General features: G+C 21.4%; 4 protein-coding genes across 16 annotated transcripts in view; 2 read left to right on the forward strand and 2 right to left on the reverse strand.

Moving 5' to 3' along the window:
• The first annotated feature begins 87 nt into the window (after positions 1 to 87).
• Positions 88 to 6,288, forward strand: LOC102673617 (BRCA2-interacting transcriptional repressor EMSY). Of its 3 annotated transcripts, none has more exons than XM_006620870.2 (13): positions 88 to 357; positions 1,204 to 1,378; positions 1,841 to 2,019; positions 2,185 to 2,294; positions 2,374 to 2,499; positions 2,574 to 2,739; positions 2,814 to 3,062; positions 3,150 to 3,293; positions 3,369 to 3,508; positions 3,596 to 3,727; positions 3,805 to 3,978; positions 4,219 to 4,451; positions 6,131 to 6,286. In XM_006620870.2, exons 1-13 carry the CDS (start codon positions 294 to 296, stop codon positions 6,186 to 6,188), a joined length of 1,950 nt encoding a protein of 649 aa, XP_006620933.1. In that variant the 5' UTR covers positions 88 to 293; the 3' UTR covers positions 6,189 to 6,286. The 3 variants fall into 3 exon arrangements, with proteins under 3 accessions (XP_006620933.1, XP_031368872.1, XP_031368873.1); XM_031513012.1 differs by lacking the exon at positions 6,131 to 6,286 and adding an exon at positions 4,861 to 5,354; XM_031513013.1 differs by having other exon boundaries at positions 129 to 357; positions 1,841 to 2,047; positions 6,131 to 6,288.
• Positions 6,289 to 7,092: 804 nt separating this feature from the next.
• On the reverse strand, positions 7,093 to 8,442 carry LOC102673914 (small nuclear ribonucleoprotein-associated protein B). Its single transcript, XM_006620873.2, has 3 exons — positions 8,213 to 8,442; positions 7,352 to 7,886; positions 7,093 to 7,269 (listed from the first exon to the last, which is right to left on the reverse strand). The coding sequence occupies exons 1-3, from the start codon at positions 8,213 to 8,215 to the stop codon at positions 7,154 to 7,156; spliced, it is 654 nt and encodes a 217-aa protein (XP_006620936.1). The 5' UTR covers positions 8,216 to 8,442; the 3' UTR covers positions 7,093 to 7,153.
• A 550-nt stretch (positions 8,443 to 8,992) lies between these two features.
• The window catches only part of LOC102678085 (rho-related protein racB-like), a 10,182-nt gene continuing 6,987 nt past the window's right edge, over positions 8,993 to 12,187 (reverse strand). For 10 of the 11 annotated variants that reach the window (XM_031513005.1, XM_031513001.1, XM_031512999.1 and 7 more), the window contains one exon: positions 8,993 to 9,442. In XM_031513005.1, the coding sequence (XP_031368865.1) occupies positions 9,033 to 9,442 (410 nt within the window). In that variant the 3' untranslated portion in view covers positions 8,993 to 9,032. Of the gene's footprint in view, positions 9,443 to 9,519; positions 10,490 to 12,187 lie in introns of those variants that run through there. The other variant, XM_031512998.1, reaches the window with a different exon arrangement.
• Positions 10,718 to 11,809, forward strand: LOC102673777 (nuclear cap-binding protein subunit 2). Its single transcript, XM_006620871.2, has 3 exons — positions 10,718 to 10,961; positions 11,105 to 11,425; positions 11,515 to 11,809. Exons 1-3 carry the CDS (start codon positions 10,887 to 10,889, stop codon positions 11,617 to 11,619), a joined length of 501 nt encoding a protein of 166 aa, XP_006620934.1. The 5' UTR covers positions 10,718 to 10,886; the 3' UTR covers positions 11,620 to 11,809.

Below are 12,187 nucleotides of genomic sequence, written 5' to 3' on the forward strand. Positions count from 1 at the left end.
TATAATTTTAAAAAATTCAATTTATTAGTATTTATAATATTTTTCTTTTTTTTTTTTTTGATTCTGCCATTTTAAGTTAATATACTTGTAGTTCAAGTTAGCCAACGCATTGCCAATACTACTACTATCATATTACCAACACCACAACAAAAACCAGTTACAATAAGAATAATTATACGGCAACTTCATCTACAACTTACCATACTGTCAACGAAACATCGAAAATGTGGGAAAAGTGTACAAATAGTTATCACATTTTATGGCGTGTATTATAACGATTAAATCATGCAATCATGTGGCCGATGAGATACGAAAACATGACTCGTGATGAATGTAGAAAATGTTTACGATGTTTAGGTAAGGTTATGTCTGGAATAATTGTTTTCTTGCTTCATTAATATTTAACGTTTTATAATAACAATATTATTATATATTTAAAAATATATTTTAATTTTTAAATAAATATTAAATATTATAATAATTATATTTTATATAATTTAAACATATAAATAGAAACTGAAAGTACTGTATTTGATTATCATTATTTGTGAATGTATTAAAATTTATTAGTGTTGTATGAAAAATGTATGTATTTTTTATTGAATATAACTAGGATTTTATCCATTGTGTTTTTATTTTTAACAATATATTTATAATTATTTTATGCAAATTTTTATTCAAAACAATTCATTGTAATACAAAAACTAATTTTGCATTAAATTATCTTATGTTAAGAAAATAAGTAAATTTACATATATTTAAATGTATTTTGTAATTTATGTAATTTAAAATAAAAACCATACAGCTTAATAAATCTTTTTAGATAATTCTCTCATAATTATTGATGATGTTATTAAATGTATTAGTAATTATTAAACGTATGTATGTCTGAAATGATACATAATGTGTAAATTTTTATTATGATTAGTATTATAATAGATAAAAAATTAAATATTGCATAATATATATTTATTAAATTTAAATTGATTTATTTTAATTAAAAGTTATTAAATTAATTGAAAATATACATTATTACATTAAAATTTACACTATTACATTAAAATTTTTTTATAGATTATTAACAATATATATATAACAACATGTTTTTTTATTAAATTTTAGACTATTATATAATTTTAAATAATTATATATTAATATTATATATTTTATTTGTTAATTAAAATCAATATTTTTGTAATATAGAATTAGAAGCTTATGGAAATATGGTGTCTGTCTTACGTGCTCAAGGTCCATTTACTAGTGAAAAACAAAAGTTGCTACAAGAACTTGCTAAAGTTTTACATATTTCTAATGAGCGACATCGTGCTGAAGTACGAAGAGCTGTTAATGATGAAAAATTAGCAACAATAGCTGAACAGTAAGCATTTGTTTATCATTCTATTTTTTTTATATTAATTAATATAAAGATTTTTAAAATATTTTTAAATTACTGCAAATTTTCAGAATCAAATTTTTTATTTTTGTTTATTTTGTTTATTTTGAAGCAATATATATCTTAGAAAATTTGAATGAATCCTTCAATAATTTTATTTAAGAACTATTTAATCATAATTATTATATAATCGATATAATATTTTATTATTTTAGATGACATATATATAATAGCAAAATAATTATATGAGATTTTATTATATAAAATATTACTTTTTAAATATATTATTAATTATTATATTAAATATATAATTGTCTATTTTTTTTTTTTTTAAGATAGTCATCAAATTTACAAATCAAATTTGATTTATTTCATAGATAATGTGTTTTTAAATTTTATATTTTATATTTGAAAACTATTTTTACTTTATGAACTATTGTTATATAGATTAAATGGTCCAAATACTGGTACTGATTGGACTATTGAAGGTCGTCGTGCTATTCCACTTTTGCCAAGATTAAAGGCTCGATCGGCATTCACAACATTAGCAAATAGTTTATCCCTTGCAACAGTAGCAGCAAACAAAAGGAATCTTCCTGTTCACGAGAAAACAGAGGATGCAAAAGGTTTTAAGGAAAAATATTATCTATTTTGGTAAATGTGTGGTTTTAGTCTATATAAAATAGTGTATGGGTATAGAACTGTAAGTTAAGCAGATTTAATCAATTAATATTTTTATGCATAATAATTATATCAGAAAGAATTCATTACTTTTGTGTTTGTTTCTATAGATATTAGAAATGAATCTCCCTTGAAGATTAAAGTACAAGAAAACTCTTTTAATAATCATGAGATTGCATCTAATAAAGATAAATTAAGTGATGAAAATGTTCTAACTGAGGTAATTTAAATTATTCTTTTATTTATATGACAAAAATATTTTTAATTTTATTTTAATTATTTTATGTATTATATCATAGGTTACTGAATCAGATAGGAATAAGGAAATTAATAATCAAAGCAATACCTCTGATGGCAGTGAAAAATATATTGTTTCTGAAAAACGTAAACCTTCTTCTCCTCTTTCACCAACACTTCCAAATAAAGTAATTAAAAAATAAAAGCTAAAAAATAAAAATAAATAATTTTAATAATTTTAATAATTTTATATTTGATGTAGGTTTTGGTAGTATCTTCAAGTTCAATAGGAGCTATTAATCATGGTACTACTGATAAAGGATCATTTGAAAATACTATTCATTTATCACGAATGCCTACAAATTCATTACAGCATCAAAATGTCACTATAATACCATTAAATATTAATTGTGGAGAAAGTGATTCAGGTAATTATTTTTAATTATAAGTGATATATTTTTTCTAAACTAAACATTTTTTAATTCAATAATATTAAATTCAGAATCTAAGGAATTAGCAGTGCAAGACAGTGAAAGTAATCATTCGGTAATTTCATCTAGTAATTTTATGAATACAGTAATCCCAATAGGTACAACAAATATTACAAAAGCTAAAGGAAGAATTATTACAACACAAAATAAACTTAATACAAAAATTGGACCAGCAATTTTAGTGTCTGGCAATGTATCATGTGCATCAGGAAATAATTTTCAATCTGATATACAAGATATATCTATACAAGATAATTTAAGTAAGAATGCATTTTTTTTAGAATATACATATTATTTACTTGAATTTTAATTCTATTTTTAATTTTTAATTTTTCATAATGTTTTAGGTCCTAAAATATCGTCTATATCTCATAATTTACAAAAAGCATCATGTTCAGAAAATTCAAATTCAATTACAAGCAATACAAAACGTATTGTGCCAGTAATACATTCTAATGTAAAATCTCCAATAACTAAAACTATTACTTCAAGTGAGTGTTGTTCAATCAATCATTCAATTTGGAAATCATAATTATATAATTTATTTTTTTTGGAATTATTCTTAGGTAATTCACATCGATTGATGACTGTTTGTCCTGTTACAACAGTTTCTAATGGACCAGGACCACCTCAAGCTAAGCAGATAACAACGTTAACTTGTAAAAAATTACCTACAACGCTCAATAATCAAACCACTGCCAAGATGGTACAATTAAAAAAAATAATAATTATATATAAATATTGTTATAAAAATACTAAATTTGAATATAAAAATATGATATCTATGTTTTAGGGTGTTACATTAAATTCTAATAAAACTGTAAATATATCTCATCATCCTGATACGAAGTTAGGATCTAAGACAAATGTGATTGTTATACAAAAGGGTCAAACCAAAGGTGTAACTCTTTCTCAAGCAGGCAAGGTACGTTAATCTATAAAATAATAATTATTGTGATTTATATTTTAAATATAACAATAATGTAACTTTATATATTATAGGAAGTATTAGGAAAAGTAATAATGGGTGGAAAAAGTTTGTGTGTCACGAGTCAACATAACACCTCCATTAATGTAGTACCGCGTCACGTTACGTTGAATAATGGAGATCAAGGTTTAACTGTATTATCCACAACAAACTCGTCTCATACAGAATCTATAACATCCAATATAAAGGTAATAACTATATTTTTACAAACTTATAATAATTTATTAATATCTGTATATTTTTTGAAATAAACAATATTTTATGGCGTTATATAGATCTTTCTAATTATAAGTTTATATTTAATTATAAAATATAAAATTTGATAATTTGACATTTAAATATTGAGTAATATCTATAATAAAATATATATATAAATAAAAAGAAACAAAAATTGATATTTATCAATAATACAAATTTTATATTTTCAGTCTGGTAATACAATTATGTTCAATCTTCGACAGGATGTTCTGGAAAAAAATAAGGCACTCTCTCATCTCCTTGAATCATCTAATGTTCTTACCTCTGAATCTAAGACTGTGATACAAAATACTAATGCTCTTCTTTCAAAGGAACCAAGTAACAGTGATTTACATGTACAGGATAAAGAGCTAATTGTAAAAACCGATGCTGTAATTACTACTGTTAAAGATGAGACACACAGGTCAGTTTGAAATTATCGAAATGTAATACGAAATTGTTGTGTTAAAAAGCGCATGTAATACCATCAACTAACTTTATAATTACTTTAAAGATTTTTTGTAAATTGTTCATTGTAAATTAATAATATGTTTTATGTGCAAACTATTTTGCGAATTGAAATATACCCCAAAAAAATATATGCTTCTTGAATAGAATTAAACACTATTTGCAAAGTTCTTACAAAATGAATAAAAATTGACGCATGCATAACAAATTAAAATTTTTTTTTATTAGTAATTTAAAAAAAGAAAAAAGAAGAAGGCAGAGAATTATTACTTTATAAATTTAATTTTTTAAAAATTATTTTCTAAAACGTACTTCATATTTTGTTATTGTTTATGCTGCGATTAATTCATATTTTTCTCTTTAAGGAAAGTAAAAATATGTATGCAAATATACATTTTTATTTAACGAATTATATATGGAGATCCTATGAAATATTCAAAAAATAAACAAATATTTTCAAATTCAAACTGCAATGTAAATATATAAGGTAAATCGATGAAATCCTATTTGATGGTTTTCACGTTTTAGTATTACTTTTATTTTTTTATAACATCACAAAATGTCGTTTATATTTTTTTATCTAAATAATTTATTATATTGTTTAAATCATTTTCGACAAGTTTTGCATTTGATCCGAATAATTTTTTTTAATTTTCCATCCTTATTAAATATATTGTGTATTTTAAAATAAATACTGGAACATAGAATTAAAATTACAATTATTAATTTTGAAAATATTGAATAATTCAATTTACAAAATTATGTTGAAATTTATAATCATAATAATTTATTAAAAAATTCTTGCTATATGCATTACTTAAAACAAATTTTAATAAAGAAAGACTAAATATGTTGTATATATTCCTGTGTATTTAATCTTTAACAGATTTTAATTCTTTTAAAAAAATAAATTTCTTGTAATTTAATTAATTTATAAAATTAATATTCATTTAATAAGAAATATGGAAAAATGATTTGTTTAAATATTTATAATATATATATTTGATATGTGCCAAATTTATAAATTATTGGCAATTATTCATTTAATAAAAGAAATCTATTAATTATTATATTAACAATAAATTTTAACAATAAATCTATGAATTATATCATAAATATTATAAAAAATTTTCAATTATATAGTTTAATTCGATGAGATAATAATTTTATATTTTGTATGATGTAATTCCTTACTGACAATAATTTTAATATTCATATTATTTAAGTTTTTCTCAAATTTTGTATAAATATATTCATTAAGTCATATTATATTACTTCGTGTTTAAATTTACAAAGATAAATGAAAAAAAGAGAATGATATAATTATGTAATCATATTAATATATTAAATAACATTGAATACATTATTAAATTACATTATAATTCATATATTTTTTTAAAAAATGCTATTAATAGAAAATTTCATTTATAGTTAGTATTATATTATCTATTTTGCATTTTAAGGTACTAATTACTATGTACCTAATCAAGAACTAATTTTACATTTAATAATCTCTTTTTTTGAAGTTGCTTAGGTAATCAGATTTTAAAAAAATATTAGTAATGTTTAATAAACGTAGAATTTCTTTTTTGCGTAATTACTAAAACTGATATTACATATTTTTTATTGTTGCAGCCAAATCGAGCACGCAACGAAATTTTGCACATATGATATACATATATACGTTAAATAGAAAAGTTTATGATTCTGACATTTGCTCACGCTTTATATCATTAACATAATGCATGTAAGATATAAACAAAATCTTTAAAGATCTAAGTAGGATGTTAAGTAAATCTTATATGTATAGTACTATAAAATCATATTACTAATATTATAGTAATCTAAAAATCATAAATTTTAAGATGATTGTATTGATTCTGATTTTAGGTTTTTAGAAATGACTTAATGAATCTTATTAATAAAATATTTAGAAATGTAAATTTAAAATAATGATAAATATGGACGTTTCTTTAAAATAAGAAAAATTTTAATTTCGTTAAAAAAAATATATAAATTAAAAAAAATGATAAATTTCTAAATTATAAATTATTTATATAAGTCATTAGAAGAACATAATGTTCATTTAATAAAATGTTCCTGTATATAACTTTAATATTCAGCTATTCCACAATTAAATATAATTTATTCAAAATAAAAAATTTGTATTAATTTAAAAAATAAAAAACAAATTTTCATAAACTTTAAAAATTAAGAATTATAATATCTAATGAAGAAATTTAAATGTAAGCTTAATTAATTTATGAGTTGAATTTTTAATGGAATGGCTGAAATATAATAAATATTTGTATAAAAAATTAACATTCACATATTTATTGTTCATAAATAATTATTACACAAAAATTAAATCTATTAATTAAAAAAATGTGCAATATTACATATATTTCAATTTATTGCAGTTTATTACATATATGATTGTATAATTTTGATATTTCTACAAAAATAAGAATTATTTCCCAATTATATATTTTTCATTGCTCTATTTCCTTTTTCTTTTAATAAGGATTTAAGAATATGTATAATAGCTGTATCTTGTAATTATCTTATGTACTTATATCAAAATATGAAAACAATAATAATATTATAAAAGTGACCTTTATTATCATTAGTTACAACATTGTAGTATATTAAAAGGTATTAATATGGACGAGGAGGTGGTCCACCACGCATCATACCTGGAGGTGGACCTCTCATTCCAGGTGGTCCCATTGGTGGACCTCCACGTCCCATAGGTGGCATTCCCGGTGGCATTCCTATAAACAATAAATTTTTTAAATATAAAAAAAAATTAATTTTTTGTAAATATCCTTTAAACAAAATTCTATAAAATGTTACCCATCATGCCTGGTGGTGGACCCATCATTCCAGGTGGAGGACCTCCAACTGGCATACGTGGAGGAGCACCTGGATGCATTTGTGGTGGTGCAGAAACTTGACCTCTACCTCCAGGAGTCATTATTTGTTGTGAAGGACCTCCAACACCTCTGACAGGACCTTGTAAACCAGCAGGTACTCCAGCAACATTGGCAGGCATACCACGTCCTGCAGCACGACCCATACCAGGTCCAGGTGCTGCACCAGGAATAGGTACTCTAGGTAATCCTTCTTCTGGAGGTGGAGGGCCTTCTACAGTGAGAGAAACTATGTTTTCTCCTCTTAAGAGTACAAAGCCTAATACACGTTTATCTTCTCTCTCTGGTTGTTTTGTATTTTTTGGTTTAATTTTACGGAATTCTTCACAATCACCAAGTATAAGATTCATATGTTTATCAAAGGCTTTAAATGTGCCTATGAATGTCCTTGAATCTTGCAAAATAATTCTGACTCTATAATTGATATGTTGTAGCATTTTATTATTTTTACCAATCGTCTGAAAAAAAAAATGTATGTAATTAATATAATATAATTTTAACAAAAATTAATAAGTTTAACAATATATGATAAATATTAATTTAATTTAAAATAACGAAAAATTTAATTTTTAAGAATAAAAAAAATTTTAAGAATTGTATTTTCTCTATTGAAATTTTTATTATAATTATTAAAATATTCAAAAAAATTTTAAAAACAATATCAAAAATTTTTTATATAATTTGTTCAACGCTGATTAAATTTAAATTTTACATTCATGAGGTTATGATATCAATATTCACATTTGTATTTAAAAATATTTATATAGTATTATACTTCATTTACCATTTTAATTGATTTTATTAATACCAAAAGAAATTAAAAACAAATTATTATATTCTGCTTATTTCATAAATAACTATTAGATAATACAGATCTAGAATTATTACACTAAATGAAGTTATTCGTCTAATAACATAGATTTCCTATGTGAATTAATGGATCAAGTCAATCAAGGTAAACAAAACTGTTCACGTGACATGCCGGAATTCTAACTATTGGTTAACAATTGCTAGTGAATTATTAGTAGAATAGAAAATTTTTTTATTGTTTTTAATTGTTAAATCAAATTGATTTAATTGATTTGAATAATTAAATAATTTAATATTTGAATTTAAATATATTTTGTTAATCATAAATATTATAATTTATAAATAATTTAGACACAAGTAACTAACTATATATAATTAAAAGTAACTAACAAAGGCTAAGCTCTAGTTTGAATATTAAAATTTAAAAATTTTAGATTCTTTTTATATTTTTATATAAATTTTGATATATAAAATTCAAAAATGTCAGTCTTAAAATTCATTTGTTCAAAACTTACTTAAAAGTAAAATTTAAAGTTTTATATTTTTGAAATATTTTACAGATTTTTAAAATCTTATAAAATAAAAGCACTAGTACGTGTGCTCTATCAATTTAGATTAAAGAAAACAAAGAATTAGAATAGAAAACAAAAAATATATTTTTATTTTCTTTTTTATTATTTCTTATTTAATATTTTGAAGCAAAAAAATAAAAATTTTAATAATAAAATAAACATACAAAATTAAAAATTTTTTATTTGTTTATTATGAAACTAATTATGACTTAGTTGTATTTGTTAACTTATATTAAAATATTTACTCAATTTTTGAGAAGTTTTAGAAGAGTATGTTTTTGATTTATAATGCTTTAAAATGATATTCCATCTTAATATTATTTTTGATGTATCAGTTTTTTTAATATTTTCCAATAATGTTTTAGACTGATTTATTAATGATTGATGATTCCACTGCAAATGATTATTAATTGACTTGTAATCTTCTGTATTCATTTGATTTGTGTTAATGATTGATTTTACAAAATTTGTAGAATTACAAGATATTTTATGAACAGATTGAATAATAGGTTTTTCAATAGAAGCACAATTATCTTGAAAATCATCCAATGTTATGTATTTCATTTGATTTAAACAATAAATTTCTTTATCACCTTTTGACTTAATTTCAGAGCAATTTACATTTCTAGATTCTGAAACAATATCAAACTTATTATCAGTTTTTTGTAAAAGTATATATATATATATATATATATATAAAAATATAAACCTCTTTTCTTTAAAAATGGTTCTTGAACAAAAGTTTGTGATTTGAATGTTTGTTTCATTTGATGTTCATTATTTTTATTTAAAAATTCTTTGAGAGACATTTTTGTAGATAAAATATTTTTATTTTGTGATATATTTAAAGGATATGGATCTTTTGGTGATCTTTCTTCTTCCTTCAAATTTGGATGGAGACTACTTAAAGTATTCATCAATTCAGTTATTCTAGTATGATAATTATCAGAGAATGTATGTTTTCTATTTCTTTCATTCAATAAAGCTCTATTTGTATCAGGATGTGAACATTTATTAGAAATGTCCAATGATATATTTTGATCAAATCTATCGGAATAATATAATAATGATTGAGTTTCAGATGCAGTTGAATACATAGTAGTTAATTTTGTTTGTGATTGTGGAGTTTCTTTATTGAAATTATTTTTAGTCTCAGAATTAATTTTATTTTCCAAGACATTTTTTGGCATTGAGAAAAGAACAAAAGGCACACGTTTTACGACGAGTTTTTCAACAATATAATCATATTCTTTAATATTATCATCCACGATGTCTTCTAAAGATTCTTTTTTACGATTAATTTTAAAACAACTTAAAAATAATTGGCAACATTTAGTTTTGGTATTAGAACTGACTCTTGACGAATTAGAAATTGCAGTTTCGCATGAACTAACAGAAATTTTTAATTTACCACTCATTTTAAAAGCATAGAAATATTTTTAAAAATATTCAAATATTTCAAATATATCTCTTTATATGCATTATATGATATAATCAATTTCCGTAATTTAATTGAGTCCAGAAAAATTTATAATTTAAAATTCTTCATTTCCGCAATTATTGGAAAACCGTAATAATGACATTTGCAACACAGATATTTTATTTGAAAGAAAGGTAACACTATATCATAATTTTTTAAAAAAATATTTAAATTTGTAAATTGACATGCATATTTTTATGTTTACATGATTATAAATTTTCAATTGAGATTTGATGCTAAGTTTTAATTTATAATATTTTACTGAATATATTTATTTTCATGAAATCTAAACTTAATTTTGATTATCAAAATTGTTAATTTGTGTTTTAGATAAAAATGTTATTAATTACATTGAGAATTATTGATGATGAATAATCCTAATTGAATTTAATTTAAAATGTCAAATCGTATAATTTCGATATTCGTTTACTTTTTTTATGGATAGATGGCAGTTTTGATGTTTCAAGAATATTTAATATTTTATATGCGTTCAATAATGTTTACTAGTATTATTAAATAAAATCGAATGTTTGGATTTACAAAGAAAAGTTGAAGGAGGTGATAAAATCGATAAAAGATTTGTTAAAATATTTAAAATGGCAACAATAAAATTAAATCCATCAAATTCACCTTCTGTTGAATTAAGTTCGTATCGCGATCAACATTTTAAGGTTAGATTCAATTTTTAAACTATCAATTTTTTCTTAATATTTTAAAAAAATGTTAATATTTATTTTATTTTATATAATGTAATATTATATTCTTTAATATTCTTTAATCATAATATTATATTCTTTCATAATAATGATTACAGGGTTCAAGAGCTGAACAAGACAGATTATTAAGAAATTCTACAACTTTATATGTTGGAAATTTATCATTTTATACTACAGAAGAACAAATATATGAGTTATTTTCAAAGTGCGGTGATATTAGAAGAATTATTATGGGACTAGACAAATATAAAAAAACACCATGTGGTTTTTGTTTTGTTGAATATTATCAAAGAGTTGATGCAGAAAATTGTATGAGATATATTAATGGAACACGTTTAGATGATAGAATAATTAGAACTGATTGGGATGCTGGTTTTATTGAAGGCAGACAATATGGAAGAGGAAAAACTGGAGGACAAGTAAATAATTTTATATAATAATTATATTTTATTTTGTACTACACTATATATTTTATAAATATTATACAAAACAAATTATATTATTATAGGTAAGAGATGAATATAGATCAGATTTTGATAGTGGGAGAGGAGGTTATGGTAAAATAATACAACAAAAAGTAACTCCTCTTTCGGATGGAACTTTTGGACGTTAAAATTTTATGAATGTGACTATTTCTCAACATAAAATTTTTTATGTATAAGAGAATTATAATAGTGTCTAATTGCATTTAATGATAAATAATATGATATTTAAAATAAATAATTGTAACAACTGTACATAGTAAATAAGGATAAATATCAAATATAAGTAAAAATTATTTATAAATAACTATACATGATAAATGCTAGCAATTTTATTTTTAATTTAATTCATTTCTATTACAAAATAAAAAGAATATTTTAATAAGAAATATTATATAAATATATTATAAAAAATTAATTTTTATTTCATTCAAAAAATTTTGTTAAATAAATAATAATATCTAAAAAATAAATTCTTATTTATTAACAATATTCTATATTCTATTCTACTTAATTGTATAATAAACATTAAAATATTTACACTTTTCGAAATTTGTTAATTATTATCATCAATTATTTCTAATTTTTAATATTAAAAAATATAGGAAAATTGTCTTTAAAAATATATCTTTTGTGGAATGATATGTTTTTTGAAATTAAAATTATTATATAATAATAATATCGATATTTTTTAATAAT

The sequence above is a fragment of the Apis dorsata genome, unplaced genomic scaffold (assembly GCF_000469605.1).
Source record: "Apis dorsata unplaced genomic scaffold, Apis dorsata 1.3 scaffold_553, whole genome shotgun sequence".
Lineage (NCBI taxonomy): Eukaryota > Metazoa > Arthropoda > Insecta > Hymenoptera > Apidae > Apis > Apis dorsata.

Bases quoted from the DNA above. Each gene is read 5' to 3' on its own strand.
- LOC102673914 (XM_006620873.2), bottom strand. The intron at 7,270-7,351 runs GTAACATTTTAT...TATTGTTTATAG, and splicing joins TCCACCACCAGGCATGATGG to GAATGCCACCGGGAATGCCA.
- LOC102673777 (XM_006620871.2), top strand. From the start codon at position 10,887: ATGGCAACAATAAAATTAAATCCATCAAATTCACCTTCTGTTGAATTA. The intron at 10,962-11,104 runs GTTAGATTCAAT...TAATGATTACAG, and splicing joins ATCGCGATCAACATTTTAAG to GGTTCAAGAGCTGAACAAGA. The intron at 11,426-11,514 runs GTAAATAATTTT...ATATTATTATAG, and splicing joins GAGGAAAAACTGGAGGACAA to GTAAGAGATGAATATAGATC.
- LOC102673617 (XM_006620870.2), top strand. From the start codon at position 294: ATGTGGCCGATGAGATACGAAAACATGACTCGTGATGAATGTAGAAAA. The intron at 2,295-2,373 runs GTAATTTAAATT...ATTATATCATAG, and splicing joins ATGAAAATGTTCTAACTGAG to GTTACTGAATCAGATAGGAA. The intron at 3,979-4,218 runs GTAATAACTATA...TTATATTTTCAG, and splicing joins CTATAACATCCAATATAAAG to TCTGGTAATACAATTATGTT.